Source organism: Neophocaena asiaeorientalis, unplaced genomic scaffold (genome assembly GCF_003031525.2).
Source record: "Neophocaena asiaeorientalis asiaeorientalis breed wild unplaced genomic scaffold, Neophocaena_asiaeorientalis_V1.1 scaffold82, whole genome shotgun sequence".
NCBI lineage: Eukaryota > Metazoa > Chordata > Mammalia > Artiodactyla > Phocoenidae > Neophocaena > Neophocaena asiaeorientalis.
The window spans coordinates 4,255,894-4,280,135 of NW_020173068.1; the positions used below are offsets into that span (position 1 = coordinate 4,255,894).

Consider the following 24,242-nt stretch of genomic DNA (forward strand, 5'->3'; position numbering starts at 1 on the left):
GGGGGAAACTGAGGCTTAGAGAGGGGAAGGAGCTTGAAGGCCTTTCAACAAGTCAGAAGCTGGGGCTTGAACTGGACTCTTCTACCTCCCATAGCAAGGCTCTGCCCGCAAGCCCACTCCGCTTCTCACCGAACAAGGTGTAAGCAGAAAGCAGAGTCTCCAGGTGGAGCCAGAGGTTTGGGCCTGCAGTGGTGGGGGTCCTCCAGGAGGCCTGGGGGAGACGGCTGTTCTCCGGTCCCTCCTATGGGCCCCAGCCCGCCTCACCCCAGGCCTGCAAGGCAGGGGAGGGGCTCCATCTGCTGGAGGGGGCAGCCCAGAGGGCAAGAGAGTTTAACCCCAATAGGGTACAGCCTTTCTGGCTGTGAGGACAGCTGACTCAGAAGTGGGACTGGCTTAAGTGGGGCAGCTGGTCTGCCTGCTGGGGGCTTATTGGTTCCAGCAGGAATGGCAGTAACAACAGCTCACGTGCACTGAGTGCTTGCAGGGTGCAGCCCTGGCCCAGCTCTGCATGTTCACGTGACTGCTTCCAGTGATCCTGCACGGTGGGCAATGTTATGTCCATTTCTCCGACGGGGCAGCCAAGCCTCAGGGAGGCTAAGCCATTTGCTCAGGGTCACACAGCTAGTCAATGGCAGAGCCAGGATTTGTACCCAGACAGTCTGGGCCCAGAGCCCCTGCTCTTAACCACCACACTATCTGCCTCTGAGAAATCTTGGACGGAGACCTTGACCGTTCATCCTTCCACCCCCTGTTTCCATGAATATTGGCCTGGAGGGCCAATATTGGCCAGGTCCTCACCCCTACCCCTGCCCTGTTCCAGCAGATGGCTGCGGAGTCCCCCTACAGCAGGTGCCACATGGGGCAGGGTATGGGGGACTTTGGAATCTGAGCCTGCTGGGGCTTGCACTTGGGGCTTGGGGGGCCTGGGGAGCCTGGCTTAGTCTCTTGGTGGGAGACGTGCTTATGGGCAAGGCCTCTAGGGCTGTTGATCCCTGCCTGCCTGTCCGCCCGCCACCTGCTAGCTGGGCCAGGCCTGTGGTTTCCTCTGAGTTCTCTCAGCCTTGCTGGCCCCCGCCCAGGCTGAGCCTCGGCCACACAGCGTGATGATGAGGGATGAGTCACCGCCATAGTGGAGGGGTAAGGAAATGAGGTCCAGCCAGCACAGAGATCCAGGGCCTTGATCCAGCTAGGGAAACCGAGGCCAAAATGAGAAGGCTCCTCAGCAGAGACAGCAACAGCTAGGACTAGAACCCAGGACTCCTGACTCCCAGCGCAGGCCTCAATTTCCTCCTCTATAAAATGCAAATGACAACCTCAGGTCCACTGTCCTCTATAAAATGCAAATGACAGCCTCAGCTCCACTGTCCTCTGCCACTCTGAGGGCCATTGTAACAATCCAGAGATGGGATAGGGTGCTCATTCACCCTATTTCACAGGTGAGGAAACAGGTTCAGAGAGGGAAAGTGAGCTGCCCAAGGCCACACAGCAAATTAACATGTCCTGGGAAGGAAGCCCACCCAGAACCATGGAACAGGGCTGACCACTGCCTCTATCCCTATCTGGTCCTGGGAGCACATCTTAGAAAGCTCTTTTTGATTCATCAGGTGCCTCCTTTGGGCCTCCCCTAGTCCCTGGAAGTAAAGGATATGAACTCAACAATATGGATGGGAAATGATGGGAATTCAGAGAGAATTTGCTCCCCCAGGGCCACAGAGCACACCCAGGAGAAAGCTGGTGTGGCAGCCCCTGGGGTGGGACTGAGTCTCAGTCTTTCTGTAGGCTGGGGCCCAGCCCCATGACCTGCACTAGCACTTCCATTCCCAGCAGCCTCTGAGCCACCCAAGAGAGGGAGTGGATCCATGCTCGTTTGGGCCTGCCAACTGGAGCCAGAGCCAGGACCAAAGCTCCAGGTCTGGGTCTGGGGTTCTGCCAGTCCCGGGCAGCCAGCAGCAAGAATCCCATTCCCCTTCCTTGGTGTGCCCTGCCCACCCCATGCCTGTGTTGTGGGCTCCCCTTGACCAGCGCCCATCACAATGCCGATGCTGTAACCTTCCCTGCAGGGGGCTCTGTGCCCCCTGGGGCCAGGACCACGAGCTGCTCCTGCACACTGTCCTGGGCTCCCCTTGTGGGCTCAGAAGGGTTAACACCCTCAACAGGACAGCTCCTCCCGACGGGTCCCAGCCCAGAAAGCGTTCCTCCAAGACTATTTCCTGCCTCTGGGCCTTGGCCAGGCCCACAGTGACCACCCCCATGGGTCTGAGGCCGCATCTGGTTTGGATTACACCAGGGCTGGTGACGTTGCCTTTTCCTGTCGGCGTCCAGTGGCCTCGAATTCCACTGGCCACCTTGGACCCAGCAGGGCAGCTGTGGGAAAAGATTCAGCCAGTGACAGGGCTGCCCCGAGGGTGTGAAGCAGCCAGGGCTGTCCTGAAGGATGTGCCCACCTGGACCAAGCGCCCGCTCATGCAGCTGCCCACACACCTGTTCCTGCCTTCACTCTAATGGGTGTTATTTACTGAGCACCAGGCACAGTGCCAAGTGATTCCCATGTACGCAGTCATTTCGTTTCCCCCCATGAGTGGGTATTTCCTTATCAGCAGTTCACAGATGAGGAAACTGAGGCACAGGGAGGTGATGGACAAGTCCATGGGGTCCCAGCTAGTAAATAGTGGGGTCAGGATGCAAAGCAGGTGGCCGGACTTCAGACTCATCCAATTACTTCACAGCTATTTCTTGAGCCCCTTTTCTGGGCCTGGCCCTAACCCAGAGCCTGGAGATGAATTAGTCATGGTCTCGGTCTTCAGGGAGTTCACAGCATCTGGAACCCCAGGGTTGGGAGGTTGGGGATCATGGTGAAGCTGGAAGGGTGTGGAAGAAGACACTAGCTTCTATTCTCTCCTCTCCAGTGGGAGTGACAGTCAAGCTGAGAGCAAAGAAGGAGAAGGCCTCTTCCAAATAGAGTGTGTGCTGGGGGGAGGGGGTGTTCCAGGCAGCTCCAAAGACTTGGAGCTGAGAACAACCTTGTCTTGGAGCATCCCAGGGGGCTTTTGCACATGAGGAAGCAAGAAGTAAGTCTGGAGAATTTGGTGGGAGTCTCAAATGCCAGGCTGAATTGGGGCCATAGGGGGCCGTGGAAGGGTTCTGAACGAAGGAGGGACATGATCAGATCTGTGGTTTAGAAGGATCCCTGCAGCCAGGGATGTCAGTGAGGGAGAGACTGGAGGCAGGGAGGCCAGAGGGAGGTTGGGCCGTGTCTGCCTGAGGGGCTGTGAGGATTGTGGGGACAGGAGGTGGGAGCTGCAGACCTCATACACCGCCAGGGAGACAGGCTGATGACAGAGAGACTGGGTGCAGGTCAGGCAGAATGGGGTTCACATCTACTTATTTGCCCTCTCTGAGCCTCAGTTTCCTGTCTGTAAAATGGGATAATAGTACTTGCCTCCCAGGGTCAATGCAAAAGTGACATGAGATGTGCAGATCTAGCACCTGGCCAGGCTGCTGAGCTTATGCTTGTTCCACAACTATTTCTCCAGCCTCTACTTTGTTCCAGACACTGTTCTAAGTGCTGGGGACAAGCAACCAATAGACAAAAACCCCTGGCCCGGTGGAGCTTCCTTCTGTTGGGAGACAGACCCTGGACAGCAATAATGAACTTAGAGCGTGTTGGTGGGGTGGATGGGGGATGCGGTGGTCAGCGAGTCTCAGAACAGAGACTGAAAGGCATGAGGGAGTGAAGATCAGTCCAGGCAGAAGGACTAGCAAATGCAAAGGCTGCTTGGAGTGGGGGCAGGGAGGGCAAGAGCAGCTGAAACCAGATCACGCAGGCCTGTAAGGACTTGGCCTTTGGCTCTGAGTGAGCCAGGAAGCCCCTGGGGGGGTTCTCTGAGATTTAATCCATGGCAAATGGATTTATCCATTTATCCACTCAGCAAATCTTTATTGAGGGCCTGCTATATGCCAGCCAGTGGGTTAGGGAAGTGGATAAAGTGAGTAAGGCAGACCCAGCCCCTGCCCCCAGAGGCTTATGACACAAAGGCAGAGACAAGCAGAAGGGAATGCATGCAGAATTCCACATTGCAACAGGTGCCAGGTGGAGGAAACAAATAGGATGCAGAGGTGGAGAAAAATCTAGAGGCATCCAATCAGATAAGGAGGTGAGGGGTGGCTTCTCGGAGGAGGTGATGTTTAACTTGGGCTCTGGAGGCTGAGAAGTCAGCTAGTGGGGAGTGAGCATTCCAGGCCGAGGGAACAGCCAGTGCAAAGGCCTAGAGGTGGAAACACTCACAGAGGAGCCAGCTGCCTTAACTCAGCTCACGAGGGTGGGCCTCCTGTTTGTCTCCCGGAGAGATCAGGGCACTGGAGGACTGTGGTCTGGCGGAGGCAGCCCTGGCCTTTCCAGGGGCCACAGGCAGGGTGCTGGCGGACTGTGGGACTAAATGGGACTCTGGTCTGTTTTTAGCCTGGAACCACTTCCTTCAGCCCCACCAGCTGCCTCCCTGAGTCACCACCCAATTACCAGCAGGGCGGGAACAGGGGATTAGACACCTGGGGGTCTGGACCTGTGGGGAAGGAGGTTTTGCCGTGTGCAACAAATGGGCAGAGAGGACTGGGCTGAGGGTACAAGGCCCTCCAGTGGGGCTGTTTCACGTTCCAGTAGTTGATGTACATTATCATATTAATTTCAGATGTCCCATTTCATTCGTGTTGACTGAATTGTACACATATTGTGCAAGGTGAGGTTTCCCGCATGCCAGTCCTGGGGGCTGAATTCATTGCCCCATTTTACAGATGAAGAAACTAGTACTCAGAGAAGTGAATCTACCTGCTCGAGGTCACACAGCAAGGAAGTAAAGATGCCAGGAATTGAATCCAAAGCTTTGTGTATATAACAACCTTCCCTCCCCCTGCATCTTCCCACCTCTACAGCAGCTAGACCTTCCTGGTGGGTAAATCAGGTTAAGAAGACAAGCCCCCAGGGCCGAAATATTTATTTTACTTAAACACTTAAATTGCTGTTTCCATGTGTCAGACCCTGTTCGAAGCACTTTGCAAGTATTAATTCATGTAATCCTGACAACAATCCCATGGATATAGTACTGTTAGTGTCCACATTTTTTAGATGAGGGAAACCCAGAGAGGGGAAGCAACTTGCTCAAGGTCACACAGCTAGGAAGTGACAGCTGGGATCTGAAGCCAGTCAGTTGGAGTCCAGAGCCCCTGCTCTTAGCAGCTGTACCTACTGCCTCTGGGAGCCTGGCCTTTCAGGGGTGATGGGAGGAGACATTTCGGCTGAGGCCTGGATTCCTGGGTTTGTACACTCCCAGTAGGCAGACATGCCAGGCTGGCCGACACAACCTCCCCCCACCGTCTTCCTCATTTCTGTGGTGGCCTCAGAGTGCCCGCCCCGCCAAGAGAGAGCGTCTCCCCACCCTGGCCCAGGCGCTGTCTGGGGTGTGGGAAGGAGCTTGGAACTCAGGGCAGTGGAATGCCATAAACCAGGGAAGGAAGCTGGTGGGCGGAGAGGCGCAGGGAGATAAGATGTGGAGGGTGGAGGAGAGGCTGAGGAAGGCCCAGCCCTGTGGGTGGGGGTAGCCTCCCTGGAGGCAGAGAGAGCAGAGAGCAAAGGACCAGCAGGTGAAGAACTTCCTGACTGCCCTTCAGAGCTGCCAAACTTGGTCGGGAAGGGGCCGGCTCTGAAAGCAGCAGGCTCCCCTTTCCTGGAACCTGCCCCTCCCACCTGATATGAACTGCTCGGTGTAGAGGGGGTTCAGAAATCAGGCAGGAGACGCCCTTTTAATTCTGATATTCCAAGAATCTGAGCTGCTGTGATTAAAAACTCTGGAATATTCTGAAATACCACTGATCCTACAATTTTAGATTTCGATTTAGCCTAACTCTACAAGGCCCCTCTGCACCCTCTTTCGCTCCGACCTGCTGAGGAGGAGTGGGGGCTGGGATCCCCTCCTGGAGACAGACCAGCCTCCAGTGAGGAGAGTCAGATGGGGTGGCCCCTGTCCCCTAGAGCTCTACAGTTAAGGCAGCAGAGGGGTACTCCTGCCCTGCTGTGTGACCTTGGGCACGTCACTTACCTTCTCTGGCCTTGGTCTCTCCATCTGTGCCAAGGAGCTTTCTCTGGGTCGGCCCAGCTTAGGCATTCTGAATCTCTGCTAAGCACTGTCCACTCCTGGGTGGCCAGGCCAGAGGCAGGGGGTGTCTGTGGGTCATGGAAAGAATGTGAGGGCAGGAGGCCCAGTGGGTGGTGTCCCCAGGCTGGGCAGCAAGCAGAGGGCAACATGAGATCATGGTGTCTGGGCCTCCTGGTCCAGTATTTCTGGGGATGGGATCGCTTCCAGGCTGTCCCCCAGGTGAGACCCTCCCTGGGATCCGGATTCAAAGAGTCAGGCTGCCCTTTTCCCTCACCCTGCAACCCCCTCACTGGACAAAGGGAGTGAAATCAGGGCCCAGAGAGATGGGCACTGGTCCAGGCTCACACAGCAAGTCCAAGGCAGGCTCTGAGCCCAGGGCCCTGCTTAGGGACTGGGGCTGAGGGGACTGTCTTCACTTCTTGACTCTCTGGAGGGACCAGAGAGGGACATGGAGGGGGCTCATGCCCAGAGCTAAGTCTGTGCCTCTGTGTGCACTTGACCCCTCTACATGTTCCCCCACCTCAGAGCATGGGCAGTTTTCTTCCCCCAAGGCTCCCACCCCAGCTAGATGCTCAACCTCATGGGGGGGTGGTGGGCGGGGCAGGATGCAGAAGCCTGGGATCCCCGAGTCGGGCCAGCCTCCCCATCCTCCTACGAGCTCAGGACACAGGCTGGGAAGGGACTGGGGTCACCAGGTCTCCACAGGAATGCACCACAGGGAACAGTGCCCGGCGGAGGCCTCTTTCCCTGATCCAGCTGAGAAAGAACCCCCGCCCCCGCGAATCTGTCCTTGTCTCCGTAACTGTCTCTGCGCATCTCACACACACACACTCACGTACACACGGAGACGTACTGACCCACTCAGGCACACACGGTGGTGCGAACCTCTCCTCACCCGTGCCCCGCACGCGCAGGCCTCTGTCCCCTCCCCTTTCAGCCACGAGGCTGCCTGAATGCAACAGGACAGACCCTCTTTCCCTCCCCCCGTTGCTCCATGAGTTCCAGGCTGGGGTCCGGCACACACGCTAGGGAGGGTCCGCACAGCTGGCTGGGCATTCTTCCACCCCCTTCTGGCCGCACTGAGCCCGCACCCTGCAGGTGCCCCCTCCACCCCGGCTCTGGAGTCTGTGGGAACCAGACAGTTGGGGCTGTCCAGCCGGGCTCACTTCCTCCCAGGCCCCAGGGGACCTGCGGAGGGAGGAGGGAGCCACAGAGACTGAAGCCAGCGTGGCCGCCTGCCCAAGGGGGGTGTTTTGGAGGGGACAGGGCTGCCTGCCCAGCAAAGGGGTCTCCAGCCTCCTGAGCATCACCTCATGGGACATAAGACCCTCCAGCAAAGACCAGAAAGTATCCTTGGCCCCTCTTCTCTCCCTATACCCATGATCCAGGTGGGGGGACTGAAGTTCCGGAAGAAAGCCATCTGCCTTAGCAAGTCTGGTGTTGGAGGGTATGGGGACAGTGAGGTTTCAGGTCCCTAAGTTGTTCCTCTGATGGGGGCCACGACTATACCCACTTCTCCTGCTTCTACCCAAGGGGGCAGCTACAGAAGGCCAAAGGTCAAGGCTCAGTCTCTTCTAATCTGTACCCAGGGTAGCCACCGCCTCCCCCCAGGAGGGAAATGCTTTCTCAGAGTCACCAGGAGACCTCAGAGAGCTGGGGGCTCGGGGAGTTCTCCCAGTCACGCCGGAAATCCAGACAAGGGAAGCGTGCCTGCCTTTTGAACCTTGGGTTCCCTGTCTGTGCAAGGGGTGAGGGGTGGCTTTTTAACCCTGGCATGCCAGGATTCAAAAAAAGCCCGCCTCCCCCTGGGGTGGGGGTCACCCTGTGGGCCACGCTGCATCCTCACGCAAACTGCAGGTAGGGGCAGGGGGGTAGAGCCACACAGACCTGGTTTTGATTTCCTCTCTGCCACTCATTGGTCATTTGGAGCCGGAGCTAGTGAGCCCCAACTTCTTTGAGTCTCAGTTTCCACCACTGTTAAATGGAGATAACATTCCGTACCACCCAGGATTCGGTGAAAGGATATACACGAGTCCAGGACAGGATAACTGCCACAAATGGTCACAGGTATTGTGGCTGCTCGTAACGTGAGGTGCTGAGTCACAGAGTCTGGGGCTGGAGAATCAGCCCCTTGGTCCAGCCCAGCCTCACTCCCGCCTGGTGTCTCTCCTGGTTGCATCCCTCCTCTCTCTCTCCCACTCCCTGCTCCCACTTCCTCGGCCTTCCTGGGAAACTCCTTGAGAAGGTCCCCAGCAGGAGAAAGCCTCATGTGGGACATTCCTATCTGGGGTCCCCCGTCCCTGCCTTACCACCCCACAACCATATGCCCCCCACGGAGCCAGGTGTCCTGGCCCTCAGTCCCCAACCATCCAGCAAACTGACCCTCATCGTCACACTGGCTTTATTGGCCCTGAGAGCCATAGAGTAAATCCCAAGGGAGCCCTGCTTCCCCTCACCCCCAAGTCTGTCCAGAGACCCTGGGCGCTGGCTGAGCGTTCACCACGCCAATCTTGGCTTCCTGTCCCGGCTGTTGTGGGCTTGCCAGGCCTGCGTCCTTTGAGAGCTCCCCAGATCCTAGAGTCAGGCTCAACCTGGAGGGCGTAGCTGGCAGAGTCTCTGCAGGGACTGCCTGAGGCCGGCTGGCTTCACTCAAAGAAGAACATTCCTGGCGTCCGGTATAGGCAGGAGGTCAGCCCCAGTGGGTAGCCGGAGCTTCCCTGGACAGGGAAGCTGCCTGCAACCCAGGGTTCCTTGGGGTCTGCTGGCAGGGGCAGCGGGGCCCGGAGAGAGGCTGGAGGGGTGGGTGGTGCAGGGGAGGGGGCTGCTGAGGCCAAGAGGTGCTCAAGGCCAGGATCAGTCCCCATGCAGAAATTCAGCGCCTGCAGCCGGCACTGGTAGCTGCCCCCGATGGTGGCCTCGGAGGTCAAGATGGGGGCAGGGGCCTTGCTAAACCCCTCAGCCTCAGAGAAGCTGGCAGGAAAGCCAAATGCGGGGCTCGGGGAAGATGAGGTGGCCACGGGGAGCTCCCCTGGACCTGCAGGCTTGGGCGTGGGCATCTCCTTGGGCTCCGAGGGTGGCCGAGGCCTGGCATTGGTGGTGGCCGGGCACACACTGGCTGGCAAGGCCCCCACCAGACCCCCAAAGCTTAGGCCCTTGGGCTCTGGCGGCTCCAGTGGGAACGGGCATTGCATGCCGGTCGCAGCGTCGGGGGCTCCTAGGTCCTGGCTGGTGGCTCGGAGGGGTCTGCGGCGCACCTTGGCGGGGCCCTTGGCTCCCTCAGCACCTGCCCGTCGGGTGAAGCGCCGGCGTCGGCGCAGGAAGCTGCCGTGCTCGAACATGTCATGGCAGTCGGGGTCCAGCGTCCAGTAGCTGCCCTTGCCCGGTTTGCGATCATCACGGGGCACCTTGACAAAGCACTCGTTGAGGGACAGGTTGTGGCGGATGCTGTTCTGCCAGCCGGGCCGGTTGTGGCGGTAGAAGGCGAAGCGGCCCATGATGTAGCGGTAGATGCCACTGAGCGTGGCCCGCTGCCCCGGTGAGCTCTGGATGGCCATGGCAATCAGGGCGATGTAGCTGTAGGGGGGCTTGGTCGGCTCGGCCGCAGGGGCCAGGGGCCCGGGTGGGGGCTGCTGCTGCATGCTGACTGGGCTGGCCAGGCTGGCGGCTGCCGGAACCACGGGGGCCAGGCACGGTGTCCAGGGCTGGTGTCCGGCACAGCCTGCCCAGGCTGGTTAAAAGGCCCACTGGCCCAGCCTCCCAGCCTGGAAAGGCAAAAAGGGGTGGGCCCGCCAGGCTGCCCTCCCTTCTTCCCTCGCCCCCCTCCCACAAGGCCCAAGAGGGGCGGGCAGGAGAGGCCAGGATTGGGAAGCCGTGAGCAGCTGCCGGGGGTGAGGAGACAGGAGGGAAGGGACTGAGACCCTTAGCCCACATGTGCTGGCTGGTGGTGGCTGAGGAGGGACAGGATGTGAAACTGAGCGAGACTGAGACGAAACAAAGAGAGATCGAGGCCGAGATGGAAAGAGAGAGTGAAAAGAGACAGAGAGACAGAGACAAAGAGAGGTAAGGGCATAATAAGAGGGAGACAGGAACATACAGAGAAGACAGAGGCAGAGACTTAAAGAGAGACAAAGAGCAGAAAGAGACAGAAAACAGGGAGACACACAGAGAGCCAGCCCCACGCACGTGCACACGTGCACACAGTACAGAAAAAGAATCACTGAATGAGAGAAAGAAAGGAATCCACAAAGATAGAGAGGAAGAGGGATACACACACACACACACACACACACACACACACACATTAATGAGAGAGGAGAGAGGTAGCATCTGTGTCTGAACTGGAGAACAGGGAGTTCCTGTGAGAAAAGCCTCTGGGGCCTCTCGAGTCCCCACCTCTGGTTCCCCCTTTCTTTTCTCTTCCTCCTCCCAGGCCTGGGGTCTACTTTCTTCTCCCCACAGTGCAGAGCACTCGAGGTCACACTATTCCCTGCCCTCCTAGCTCTGGGGTCTACGAGGGGTGGGGCGCCTAGGGTGGGGACGAGGGCCGGCCCAACCCTGTTTGCTGAGCCCTGGCGCCCTCTAGTGACTAGTGTGGGGAGGACAGACATCTGGACAGAGCCATCCACCCTCCCAAGAGGCTCTCAACCAAGACCCTGGCTGAGCCTTCATTTCCCATCTCTAAAATGGACTGAAGACTCTGCAGCTGTCCGGGCTGTGGTGGAGAGGCAACGGGCTCCCTTACACTGAATCCAGTGCCCTTTGAGAGCCTGGTACAGAGTAGGGGCTTGGGCATGACGAGGACTGTCACCCTGAGCTGAGGCTCCCCGATAGCTGCAGCCTTGGGCCGAGGGTACAGCGAAGCCCAGAACAGTCAAGCCTTCTGAAGGATGGGGCAACCTCCTCCACACTCTCCCACCCACAAGTCACCAAGTCATCGGGCCCCTACTGTGTGCCACTCTCCATGCCAGGCCAGCTCCCCTCCCCTCTCGACATTTACTTCTCAGACCAACTCTGCTCCGGAGGCCTTAACAGCTTCTCTTGAGTAGATGAGGAATGCGAGGTTCAGAGAAGTTAAGTGACTTGCCTGAGGTGGCACAGCTAGTCAGTGACAAAGCTGTGATTTCAACCCAGAATTCCGTAACTCCTTAACACTACTCCTTCCGTGAGGGGCAGGGGTAGAGGACTGTCACTGGGCCCCCACTGGAAAACTGGCTGTGACCCCCAAGGGAATAGGGAACCATGCTTTGCTCTATCCCAAGTGTCCAGTATCTGCCTGGAACAGAGTAGGTGCTCAATAAACAGTCATTGAATGAATTTTAAGACTGATTCTGCCCTTTATTGAATCGCCCTTTATTGAATCATACAGGTTCCCCCCATAAAAGTGGCTTATTAATGTATCACTAAAAGATTTATTATGTTGCCATCTGTAAGAGAATTCCTATAAATAAAGTCAGAAATCAGAAAAGGTAAAAGGTCTGATATCTGGGGTAGAAAACAGTGACTTTACTGACAAGGCAGGGTCACCACTTTCATGGTGGAGAGGGCTCCCTCCCAATTCTCAAGGACTCCCTGCAACTTACAGTTTGCAAAGATTGGGGGGGCTTGGGCAGGGGCTGGACTCCTGGCTCCCACTTTGGCTTCTGTCCTAGGCCTGCCTCAGTTTCTCCAAAGACAGTATCTACTGGCGGTGGTCCAGTGGTTAGCATTTAAAGCCCCAGGTTCAGGCTAAGTCCTCTGTTTTGGGACCCCCTCCCCTCACAATCCCCAAAGAAGAGAGACTTGTGGCAGGTGAAAGGAGGGTCTGGAAACTCACAGCCCCTCAGAGGTGGGGCAATTCTGTTACTGGTTGGGCTTCAGTCTAATCTATGCGGAGGATCTTATTATTGGTAAACTCAGCCCCTTTTCTTTTTGGCTGCACCTGGGGGCTTGTGGGATCTTAGTTCCCCCACGAGGGATCCCTCGAACCTGGGCCCCCAGCAGTGGAAGCACAGAGTCCTAACCACCAGGGAACTCCCAGTAAACTCAGCTTTAAGCAAACCTTATAATGGATCAATTGCAGGTAAGGTCTGCTTTAGGTAAACCGCTATGGGCATGTCCGGCTCTTCACAAAAAGATGAAGTCTTGTTTCTGACCTAATTGCTATTTCTGGAACCTCAAGGTCGAGTTTAGTTCCCAAGCCTGACGCCTCAGGCCCAGCTGCCCGGCTGTCCGCTTACGCGCCTCCTTCCTGGGTTCCCGGGGCTCCATCTCATTGGCTGAGAGGTTGAAGGCCGTGACTGGCTTCCGCTGTCTCAACCTACCTGGGCGATGAGTGAGGCGAGACCTAAAGTCCCCAGGCTCAGCTGGGGCAGGGCTGGGGTGGGATCTGCACCCTGTGGGGACTGCTTTAGAGGGTACGGGAGGGGGAAACAACCGCTCAGGGCTGACTCAGCTGTGTCAACAGGTGAGTGAGGCTGTCGGGGATGCGGGGCTGGGAACGCGCCACCGAGGCACCTGGCCGTGGAGCTTCGAGTGTAGGACGAGCTCCCGCGCGAAGACTGGCTCCACCTGCGGGGTGGGGGTGGGGCAATGAGCCAACCTTCCCCTTTACCCACACCCTTTGTTGGGGTGGGGGGGCGGGAGTGACAGCTCCTCTCCACATGCATTTTACACGCAAGGTCTTCCAGATCAGATAAGGCAGGTCCGGGGCGGAGCTGGGACTGGAAGGAGCAGTGAGAGGCCGTTCGGGGAGGCTGGAGGGTGTGGTTCTCCGCTGGAGTGGGAGGTGACTCACATGGGCCATAATGAGACGCTCCTCAGGCTGGTCCGGGGGCCCCGGGTACTCCTCGCCAAAGCACAGCCGGATCTGGTACTCGGGCTCCTGGCGACCATGATGCAGGTGGGCTCTCAGTTCTACGGGCACCGAGACTGTGGGGTCTGGGCCAAGATGGGGCGTCCCACCTGGTGCCCACCTTGTGCTCACATCCTATGCACACGTCCCGTAAGCCCACATCCCCATTGTGTGCCCATGCCCTATGCCCACTTCCACGTCCCCACACCTGCCTCATGTCCCACATCTGCTCCCACTTCTAGGTTTCATGCCCCGTGCCTCGTGCCCTATGCTCACTATCATGCCTTTATGCCCACCCCATGCCCACTGCCACTCACCTATGCCTATCTTGTGCCCAGTGCCCCCGATGCCCACCCTGTGCATAACGCCCTATGACAACACGTGCCCAAGTCCTATGCTTATGTCCCACACCCAGTGCCCCAGCCTGCCTCGTGCCTACACCTCCCATACGCCTATGTCTAATCTGTGCCCAGCCCTCCCGATGCCCATATTCGTTCCCACCCCCGGTGCTTCTGCGTCATGTCCTTTGTTTCCATTCCCACTCTAGCCCAGCATCGTCAAGTCCATCGCCCCGCGCCCACATCTCGTGTGCCCACTCTCCTCTGTCCGAGTTCCTTTGCCGACCCCAGTGCCCGGCCACTCCGCCCCGCGCCGCCAGCGGCCCCGCTGTCGCGCTCTTACCCGCGAGGAAGCTGCGCGTGTCGAGGAGCTGGCAGGTGCGCTCTCGCTCCAGTTTGTTGGGCCGCGCGCGGTGCGGGGCGAGCGGGCCGCGCCAGTACACACGGCCCTGGCACAGGCGCTTGGCGAAGACGCCCTCGGGCGCCACCCAGAGCAGCACTCCGCGCTCCAGGTGGGGCAGCAGGCGCCGCAGGACGCGGGCTCCGGGCGGCGGCTCCGGGAAACGAACCTGCGCGACGCGCGGCGGCGACCCCAGCAGGAGCTCGGCGGCAGCGGCGTCTGCGCGCGGACTCAGGCTGCAGCCCTCGGCCGCGCGCGCTGTGGCTTCGCGCACCAGCTCCGCGCCATAGAAGAGTCGCACGTGCAGCCAAAACTCTGCGGGAAAGGGAGGGACGCGCGCCCGGCGTTGGCGGCGCCGGCTCCCCCTCCCCTCACAACAGGGCAGGGAACCCAGAGGTCACCCGGCCGCCACCTCGGGAATTTTTGACACTCCCTCCCGATAAGTAATAATAGTGATTCTAGTAGTAGTGGTGGTAGTAAATAATAGCAGCTTCCAGTATAAACAAACTGGTAGTTGAGCTTCAAAAGCATAGGGTCTGGGGCCATCAGTACAATGGGGGCATGACACTGACGCCCTCCCAGCCCGAATTTCTGGGATTCTAGGAGTTTCTTCCCGGCAAATATTTTTAATGCCGGTAGAAATAATCATAATAATAATAGCAACAACAACAACAAAACAGCAGCCTCCCATATGAAGAGCTAGCGGTATGCTCAGTGGTTAGGGCCGTGGGCTCTGCAGCCAGGCCCTTGGGTTCTAATCTCTCACTGCCCCTTAGGAGCTGTGATCTGATAGTAACTTTCCCAGGGTTACTAACTGTGTGACCTTGGGCAGGGTTCTTAACCTCTGTGTCTGGTTTCTGCATCTGTAAAATGGGGAGAATGGCAGTATCTATCTCACAGGACTGTGGGGAGACTTAGAAGGATGCCTGGTATAAGCTAAGCCCTCAACAAATGTTAGCTGTTGTTATCTGGAGTCTGGGCTGGGTGCTTTGGGTGGGAGACAGAGGCTATTCGGCACCAACCCTAGGTCCCCCCCAGTTCTGCACAGCGGTCAGGGGAGAGGGCCTTCGGATTCCTTACCGGGGTTGCCGAAGTCCTCAGAAGGCGAGGGGCCCCAGGGGCGCGCAGGATCCTGAGCCTGGTACCCTGGAGAAGGAGGGGAAGCAGTAAGGCATCGCCTCACCCTGGGTCCCTCGACCCCTAGATCAAGGTCCTGGAAGAGGCCGGGGAGGAGGCAGGGGTGGGTGAGGAGACCCAGTCCTTACTGTGGCCAGCCAAAGGGCCTGGGGGCAGGGAGGCCAGCCTGGGGGGCCGCTTCTTGTCTTTATCCTCTGTGGCTAATCTGGAGCCAACCTGAGCATCGGGAGAAAGGGTCGTGAGGGTGGAAGAGGAGACCTGTGGGCCACAGGAGCTCCCAGACAGTCTAAACTGGGGCAGGGGCAGGTCTGGACAGACTGAAAGCCAGCCGGGCTTGATAGGGACTTGGAAGTTTACCCCGTAGAGTTAAAGAGAGAGTTGATGGGGTTTTTGGAGGTGAAGCTCATTGTGATAGGGAGAGAAAAGTGCTAGCAGTGAATGAGGAGATGGGGTGATAGAAATGGGGTGATAGAGCAATGGAGTGGGGGCACTTGGGACAATGGGGAGATGGGAACAGAGGAACGAACCGCAGATGACGGGGGAGAGGTGATGGGGTGGAGTAAGAGTGATACAGACAGTGATGGAGATAGAGATGACAGGGGTGATGGCAACAATGAGAGCTAGAGGTGATGCAGGTGAAGGGAATACAGTGATGGAACTGGATCTGATGGGATGAGTGGGGACAGAGTGATTGATCCCATGATGACAGGGAAGAGGGGCTGAAATGGGAGAAAATAGGGCTGGCGCAGACAGAGAGATGGAGGTGAAGATGGTGGAGACGATGGGACAGAAATGATGGAGTCAAGGAGAATAGAATGAAGGAGATGAAAATGATGGCAGAGATGGAGTAGAGGCAGGAAGTAGAGCTGATGGATGGGAACAGAGATGGGCAGGAGCTGATGGAGAGGATGAGATGAATGCGCTGGAGATTATATAGGGGGTGGTATGGGTGCGAGGTACCTGGGCTAGCAAGGCTATAGGGGCTGGAAGGACTCACTGACCTGCTCTTCTGTCTTGCAGGCCGGCTCTGTCACTTCTCCAGGGGGCACCTGCTGGCTATGAAGAATGCCCTCCTCTTTACAGGGGGCACAAGCCCTGGTAACTGGATGAAGGAAGAAATAGTCTGTGGTTTCCTGGGCCCCAAGGGGAACCCCCCAACCTTGTCTGAGGTGAGCCCAGACCAGAGTAACCCAGCTCACTGCATGATCTCAGGCAAGGCCCACCTCTCTCTGGGCTCAGTTTCCTCCTTTTCGAATGGGGAGATAAACTGTAAGGTCCTTCTAGGTTTACCAGCCCATGAGCTTATTTAAGCTCAATAAGCCCACCATTTCCCATTTTACAGATGGGCAATGTGAGGTCCTTATTGCCCAGAGAGCCATCCTCAGCTGCTACCTCCAGGGACAGGATGGTACCTGGGTTGTGGGCACCGTCAGACAGGAGCCGGTAGACCTTATAGGGGTTGGAGATGTCCAGCTGGTTGAGCGAGCGCACCTCACAGAAGTCAGCGCTCTTGTTGAGGGCACAGCGGAGCCGCGTCTTCCAGGTGGAGGGGTCCTCCTTGTCAACGCCCTCTAGGTGCTTGCCCTTGTATATGGCCCAGGCCTGGGGGTGAGCAGGGGCATTGGGGGAGGAATAGCGTGGGAGATGGGGTTGGTGCCATGCAAAGGGATGAGGGCTGCCTTGCCTCCCACCCTTTTCTCTCTCTCCCTCTGTCCCTCGGCCCCTCCCTCCTTCCTCCTCTTCCTCCCTCCCTCCATCCAACATATATTCCTTGAGCTCCTGCTGTGTGCCAGGCCCAAGTTAAGGACTAAATGGGGAACAACAAGACATACATGGTCCCTGTTCTTAAGGAACTCAAGTCTAATGGGAGAAGCAGCCGCAAACAGCTGAAAGGAAATAACTATATTCCAAATTATGGATTGTGATAAATAAAAAAAATAATACGATGGGATATAAAATGCTGGCAGTGACTTGCTATCTGGAGAGCCATAAAACTGAATCCTTACCTATTGCCACAAACAAAGTGGACTTCAGATGATTAAAAAACCAAAAGTAAGAGGTAAGACTATAAACTTAATAGGAAAGAATGTAGAAGAAAATCTTCTGGGGCAGAGAATCCTTCTTAACCAAAATTGTAAAGGCATGAACCATAAGGCAAAAACATTGCAATGTTTGAAATCAGCAGGGGGCTAAGATCTAGAACATACAGGAACTTCTGCAAATCAGTAAGAAACAGAAAGCATCCCCTAAAGAAGCATTCTTATCAAAGGACAAGGATGGGTGGTTTACAGAAGAGGAAACCAGAATCCCATGAGCATAGGAGAAGGTACTGAAACTCATTAGTGCCAGAGAAATGCAAATAAAAGTATGAGATATCACCTGTAAGCTTACAGAATTTAGCCAGTTGGATAAGCCAGTAGTTGGTTGGGATGTGGACACAGTTGGTGGGCATGGAATGGGAGCAGAGTCTCTGGAGGGCAATCAGGCATGCCTAGTCCAATTAAGTATAAGCATACCCTGTGAGCAGAAATTCCAATTCCAAAGGAATTCTCACATAGGCTCAAGAGGGGACCAGGGCAAGCAGATCCACTGCAGCGTTATTTGTGGTCTGGAAAGCAAACTTGTGTCCATCCCTGGGAAAGTAGGTGGGGGAGTGCGTGTAATAGATGCCCACTGTAGAGTTCTATGCGGCATCTAGAAACAAATTAGATGGACAGAGAACAAGAATAGATCTTCAGAGCGTGACCTTGAGTGAAATAAAAGTAAGACACAGAATTAGATCTATGACACAATTATGATGTATATAAGGTAAGAATACACACGAAACAGCAATGCCCACTTTGCAAGAAAACACACAAACCAAAGATACTCATTAAACACATTAGAATGACTGTTGTGGTAGAGGGACTAAATAAATATGAGGGACTGCTTTAGAGAGGGTGATCAGAAAAGGCCTCGCGGAGGAAGCAGTATTTGGGCTGAAGCCTGATTGAAAAGAAGGATGGAGTCGGACAAAGATCTGGGGGAAGGCTGTACTAGGTAGAAGGAACAGTGAGTGCAGAGGTCCTGGGGTAGGAGAGATTCAAGGAAGGCCAGTGAGGCTGGAGCACAGTAGTCAAAGGGGAGGACAGTATGAGATGTCTTGTTCGCATTGCTCGCTTTCAGGGATGGGGGGCGGGGGATTTAACTGATAAATCACACTCAGTCATTGCTCTCGGAGATCCCAGGCTTAGTGGGACACCAGACTGAAAAGCCACAGTTCCTTTGTTGGTGTCTCTTGCCAGTGGTGAGACCTTTAAGGCTTGATTCTGCTGTCTGTAAACTGTGCCAATAATACCTCACCTCACCTGGTTGTGGCACGTGTAAGATGAGCGGTCTATGTAATGTGCTTAGCGCAGCACCTGGCACACGCTGCTTATTTATCGCAGTACTTATTCATTATGTTAAGGATGCTCTAACTCAAAGGTAACCTGGGCTCAAGGCACAGGGAGTTATCACCATGATGAGAGGGGGATCTCTGGGGACACTGCCGTGCCCCTAAGCATTTAAAGTGGTGCCTGGCACACAGGAGATGCTCAATAAATATTTGTTGAATGAATCAAATTGGGCCTCGAAGGATCAATAGGAAGTTGCCAGGTGGAGTGACGTTCCGGCAGGCGGAACAGCTCGCGCAAAGGCATGGAAGCACGTGATGCCCGCAGGGGACAGTGGGCAGCCTGGTGTGACTGGAGCTGATGTGCGTGTCTGAGGGTATGTGTACTGTTGATTCTTGTTATTCATGGTAGTTGTGTTCTATAAAATTTACACAACCACTGAGTTAGCAAACACTGAACCATCACTCCTAAGGGAAACACAAGGCTAGGTTCCTGCGCGCCTCTGGTCACCCCATTTTCATCAACTGGTCAATACATAACCTTGTTCTGTGAGTGTTTCTGTTGAAGGACACCTTATTTAATAGAAGCTGTTCATTCATTAACAGTGAACTCACAGCCAACAACACTGTAACTCACGTCTGAAAGAAGCTTACAGACGTCACAGCCTTCCTGTGCTCAGGAATACTGACAGTGCTTCAACACTGTATAAGCTTGGGGGTCATTTTAAACAGTGAAATCACCAACAAAAAGCACAAAAATATTAAAAACATGGACTAAATATTGTCTGCGAAAGGACACCTGTTTACAGTAGAAGAGCTGAAACTAGAGTTGTCACCTTGCTCGACCTCAGCTGGGAACATGCATGTTGGTGACAATTTTTTTTTGCCATCCTGTGCATGTCTGTGAATGGCTGCAAAAGTGCCTTGAATATCAATTTTGAGATTACATATAATTTTAGCGAGTAAGAGAATTTGTAAATATGGAATCTGTGAATAATGAGGATCAACTGTATGTGGTGGGGGGAAGGGGAAGAGGAATTAAGGAAGAAGACAGGTTGAAGCTGGATCATGAATGTCCTCAAAGGCCAAGCTTTATCCCTTGGACTTTGAGGCACCAGGAGGGCCTGAAGCCAGGGAGTCACATGTGTGTATCAGTGGTGGGTTGAGGGGTGGGTTAAAGCAGTGCCAAAGAGGGACAGGGAGGGCCAGTCCCCAGAATCTCCCACTTCTGAATGGCACATAGCCTTAAGGGGCAGGCCAGGTAACCACCTGTTCAACACTTACTGAACCAGTCCTCTGTGGGCCAGGCACTGTGCTCAAGGTCACCACCCACGGGCAGCTGGAGGAGGCAGACCCATACAAGGCACTTATAATTCATAGGGAAAGCTGTTCCATGGAGGAAGCAGAAGGAATCAGGGACGACTTGGGAGAAGCACTGAGAGCTTCATAAATGCATTAAGCAAATGAATGCATCAGGGAAGGCCTTTCTTTAGTAAGAGATGTTTAAGCTGAGCATGATGGGAGTTGGCCAGTGAAGGTGAAGAAGAAAGGGTGTTCCAGGCAGGGGGAACAGAATGTACAAAGTTCTCACGGTGAGAGAGACAGGAAGCATTTGGAGACTGAAAGAACTGTCTGGCTGGGTCTAAAGTTGGGGAAGGAGTGGAGAGAGACGGACAGAGGCCAGGGAGGAGCAGTTCATGCAGGGCTTTGAGGTCTTGGTAAGGAGTTGGGACTTTATCACAAGAGCAATGGGGAGCCATGGAAGGACTCTGAGTAGGGGAGTGCCAAGGCAAGATTTACATTTAGAAATATCCCTCTGGAGGACTGAGGGGAGAGCTGAGGGATGGGAAAGCAGGTCATTCAGTTATCCTGGTGAGAGATGGTGGGAACGGGTCCACGTAGACGGATGAAAGAGCAGTTCTGCAGTGAGAGCCGAAGGCCTTGGAAATGGATTAGAATGAGATTGCAGGAGAGGGGAGCGGCCAGGGTTCAGGTGCCCAGCTCCGGGGTCTAGGTGGCGATCGGTGCCATCTTCCATTTTGGGAAACACAGACGTTTGTAGGAGGGAGCTGATGACCGTGCTATTAAGGAGGTGCTGAGTCTGAGAGGTCTGGGCTGTCAGACCAGCAGGCTTGGGGCTTGGCTGGGAGGCTGGGAAACGCTGGGCTCCACACTGAGGCTGTGGAAGGGGAGAGTGGGACGTGAGGAGGGAGGTCCAGGAGAGAGTGCTGAGAGCCCCAAAAGAGAAGAAGGGATGGAGGCTGAGAAGCGGGGTCCAGGAAGGTAGGAGGAAAACAGGTCAGGGTTGGAGTGGGGAGGGGACACAGATCCTGGAAACCAAGTGAGACTGTTTCAAGAAGGGAGGGTCCACTAGACACAAACCCACCCAGGGGTCCAAGAAGATGATAGTAATGGCATCCTTGGATTTGGCAAAATTAGAGACGTTAGCAGGAGGGAGAGGAACCACACTGTGGGTGGGGGTTGGGGAGGGGGGTTATGAGTGAGGGCGTTGATGTCCAGAAGACCCTTTCTAGGTGCTTCACCCTGTGAAAGGAGAGGGGAGGCCAGAGAAGCAGGAGCTGGAGACGTGGTGTTTGGGATGGTGGCGGTGGCCTGGGATGCGGTTGGTTGCTTTTTGCTCATGGGAGAGATTCCAGTTTCAGTCTTGGTGGGAAAGAGCCAGTTTGGAGGAAGTTAATGGTGTCTAAGGAAAGGGAGGGCATCCCTGGAGGAGGTCCCTGAGAAGGGCTGGTGTTGGAAAGCACAGAAAATGTCCCCGAAGCTGCTGGGGTTAACAGTTTACGGGTGGGAAGCGGAGGGAATTTCCATGGTGGCGGTGGCATCTAATTTCCTCAAGGAGAGGGAGGAGAGGTCCCCTGAGGCGTGGGGATGGTGCAGGTTATGCAGCCCTTGTCTGATTCTCTTTTAAGAGGGTGTGGGAGGGTTTCCCACGTACAGAGAACACTACCCTCAACCTACAGACAACTGAGGTTAAGGGGTGAACCTGTGGCCTGAGGTGACAGCGTGTCGGGTCGGTTCCGGACTCTGCGACCGTGTGAGCGCAGAGCCCTCCCGGGCCGGGCTGGCGACCCCCGGCCGGCGCATCCTTACCCTGAAGAGCGCCGCGTCCTGCTGCGCCTGGTAGCCCTGCTTGGCTGCGTGCTTCCAGGGGATGCGGAAGAGGGTCTTGCCCGCGTCCTCCCAGCGCAGCCCAGCGTAGCGCCCGCTCTCGATCTGCGCCACCAGCCAGTCGCGGAGACGCAGGGGACCCCCGGCCCCCGCCATGAGTCGCCTGCTGTCGGGGACCCTCCCTTCGTCCCTCCGCTATTGGTCGCCGGCCATCGGGGACACAGTGCTCCGGGGACCGGGTCTGGGGAGCGCGGCGGCCAGACCCCAGCGCGACAGGGGATCGCGGGGGCCACCTGGACGGCGAGTGGAGGCGGCGAAAGCGAAAGGCTGGGCAGGAGGTTTCACTTTCCTTTCTGCTCCCCAGAGGCCCTGTCGCCCCTCCCCGTGTCGCCTGGCCTGGAGGGCGTCGGTCCTCACGTCGGGGGCAGCTAGAGGCACCACCAAGACCCACTGAAGGGTACGGGGTGGGGTAGCCCGGGTTCTGCTCATCCCTGGAGGGGGGCCCCCGCTCAGAGGCGTCCCTTGCACCATCCCTGCACCTGTTTTCTGCTCTTCCCAGCCTACCGGAAACTTAGTCTCTTTTCAGGACCTGGACTGTAGAGGTGGGAAAAGCATAGTGCTTCTCAGACTAACTCCCAGTAGAATTGGGAGGCAGAGACTGGTTTAAAATGCATACTCCTAGCCGCCATCCCAGACCTGAAGAATCAGATTTTCTGGGCAAGAAGTCCAGGAACGTGCATTTTAAACAAGTCCCACCATGGGATTCTGATCCAGGTGGTCCATGGGTCACCCTTGGAGAAATATTTCCTTAAATATTGGGAGTCCCTTTCTGATTGCTCACCATGGTGCTGGGCCTGGCTGAAGCCTTTTCTGCAGTGTCTCAGTTGGTTCTCACAACAGCACGTGAGATGAGTGTAATTACCTACTTTGTTAAGAGGACTGAGGTCACAGAGCTAGTGCCTGGGGGAGCCAGAATCTGAACCCAGGACTCTCTGCCCCCAGAGCCCAGGGGCCTGAACAGTGCCCCACACTGCCTCCCGACAGCTGCACCTGGAGTTTATGGATTCTGGGTGGGGTCCGTGACCCGCCCAAAGTTTATGCAAGTTTTTCATCTCTACGCATTCTTCTAGGGTTTGTATCTTTCATTAAATTGTCAAAGGGGGGTTGTGATATGAAAGTGGTCAAGTAGCTCAGACTGCTCCACCCTGGCTGTGTACCTGGGGAAACTGAGGCTCTGAGAGGGAGAAACCACCCCTCACTGCAGGGAGCACCGAGCTGGATGGCCAGCCAGTGTTGCCCAGAGGCTGGGAGCACTGTCCCTCATGTGTACCTGTCAGGGGCCTTGCTCCATGATCCCCACCTTCTGTCCTCATATGGCAGCAGCCACCCAGTTCTGACATTTCTACAGGCACAGCCAGGATTCAAAATCAGAGCTGTAGGACTCTGACGGAGCACAAAAAATTTCATATGATTAAATACACGAGTATGGGACTTCCCTGATGGTGCAATGGTTAAGGATCCACCTGCCAATGCAGGGGACACGGGTTCGATCCCTGGTCCAGGAAGATCCCACATGTCACGGAGCAACTAAGCCCATGTGCCCCAACTACTGAGCCCACATGCCACAACTACTGAAGCCCATGCGCTTAGAGCCTGTGCTCCGCAACAAGAGAAGCCACTGCAATGAGAAACCCGCGCACCACAACGAAGAGTAGCCTCCGCTTGCCACAACTAGAGAAACCCTGAGTGTAGCAGCGAAGATCGAGCGCAACCAAAAATAAAATAAAAAATTTAAAAATAAAATTAAAAAATAAATACAAGAGTAATAATTACATCTAAGCAGGAGTATTGATTGTGTCAGGCAATCTCTTCATTTTTTTCTGGGGGGGGGTGGGCAGAGTCATAGTAATGACAAGGATGGGGTCCACAGCCAGACTGCCTGGATTCAAATCCCAGCCCCACCACTTGCTAGCTGACCAGCCACTTCACAGGGCTGCTTGGGGATTCAATGAGATGCAGGTAAAGTGTTTGGCACATTGCCTGGCCCATAGTGAGTGCTCAGTAAATGAGTGGTATTATTGCTGTTGTTGAGCCAGATTGTGGTAAAAGCAGCAATGGAAGGGGGCGGGGAGCATATGAAGGACCTGGAACATCAGATCAAGGGGTTTTGTTTGTCCTAGAGATGATAGGAATGGAGTGTTTTTTTTTTTGGCTGAGTTGGGTCTTCGTTGCCGCACATGGGCTTTCTCTAGTTGCTGCGAGCGGGGGCTACTCTTCGTTACGGTGTGTGGGCTTCTCACTGAGGTGGATTCTCTTGTTGCAGAGCACGGACTGTACGCGCGGGGGCTTCAGTAGTTTTGGCGTGCGGCTTAGCTGCTCCGTGGCATGTGGGATCTTCCCAGACCAGGGATCAAACCCGTGTCCACTGGCAGGTGGATTCTTAACCACTGTGCCACCAGGGAAGCCCCCCATTTTTAAAAAAAATATTTATTTATTTGGTTTCACTGGGTCTTAGTTGCGGCAGGCTGGCTCCTTAGTTGAGGCATTAGAACTCTTAGTTGCGGCATGCATGTGGGATCTAGTTCCCCGACCAGGGATGGAACCCGGGCCCCTTGCATTGGGAGCGCAGAGTCTTAACTACTGCGCCACCAGGGAAGTCCCCCGGACATATTTTTTCTTTTGTTTATCTGTTTATCTAGTGTCTTTCCCACCAGAATCTACCTACTTTCCCACAGTAGGTACTCAATGAACTCATGTTGCATGAATGCAGAGGAGGAGGTTGGGTAGCAGGTGAAGGTTATTTCATCCACCCTCCCACCCCGAATACTGGAATCTGGGCCTCCCCCACAGCCCTGGACACAGTGCTTGGTGCATAATAAGAACCCCCATA

General features: G+C 55.6%; 2 protein-coding genes across 3 annotated transcripts; both read right to left on the minus strand.

Moving 5' to 3' along the window:
• Positions 1-8,529: 8,529 nt before the first annotated feature.
• Positions 8,530-10,186, minus strand: FOXS1 (forkhead box S1). Its single transcript, XM_024743122.1, has one exon. It carries the CDS (start codon positions 9,782-9,784, stop codon positions 8,792-8,794), a length of 993 nt encoding a protein of 330 aa, XP_024598890.1. The 5' UTR covers positions 9,785-10,186; the 3' UTR covers positions 8,530-8,791.
• A 117-nt stretch (positions 10,187-10,303) lies between these two features.
• LOC112398563 (interferon regulatory factor 4-like) lies at positions 10,304-21,657 on the minus strand. Of its 2 annotated transcripts, none has more exons than XM_024743208.1 (8): positions 21,335-21,657; positions 16,263-16,452; positions 15,852-15,952; positions 14,979-15,066; positions 14,794-14,859; positions 13,657-14,028; positions 12,919-13,005; positions 10,304-12,692 (listed from the first exon to the last, which is right to left on the minus strand). In XM_024743208.1, exons 1-7 carry the CDS (start codon positions 21,506-21,508, stop codon positions 12,941-12,943), a joined length of 1,056 nt encoding a protein of 351 aa, XP_024598976.1. In that variant the 5' UTR covers positions 21,509-21,657; the 3' UTR covers positions 10,304-12,692; positions 12,919-12,940. The 2 variants fall into 2 exon arrangements, with proteins under 2 accessions (XP_024598976.1, XP_024598975.1); XM_024743207.1 differs by having other exon boundaries at positions 12,919-13,037.
• Positions 21,658-24,242: the final 2,585 nt, after the last annotated feature.

Bases quoted from the DNA above. Each gene is read 5' to 3' on its own strand.
- LOC112398563 (XM_024743207.1), bottom strand. From the start codon at position 21,508: ATGGCGGGGGCCGGGGGTCCCCTGCGTCTCCGCGACTGGCTGGTGGCG. The intron at 15,067-15,851 runs GTCAGTGAGTCC...CCCGATGCTCAG, and splicing joins CCTGCAAGACAGAAGAGCAG to GTTGGCTCCAGATTAGCCAC. The intron at 14,029-14,793 runs GTAAGGAATCCG...CCTTTCCCGCAG, and splicing joins TGAGGACTTCGGCAACCCCG to AGTTTTGGCTGCACGTGCGA.
- FOXS1 (XM_024743122.1), bottom strand. From the start codon at position 9,784: ATGCAGCAGCAGCCCCCACCCGGGCCCCTGGCCCCTGCGGCCGAGCCG.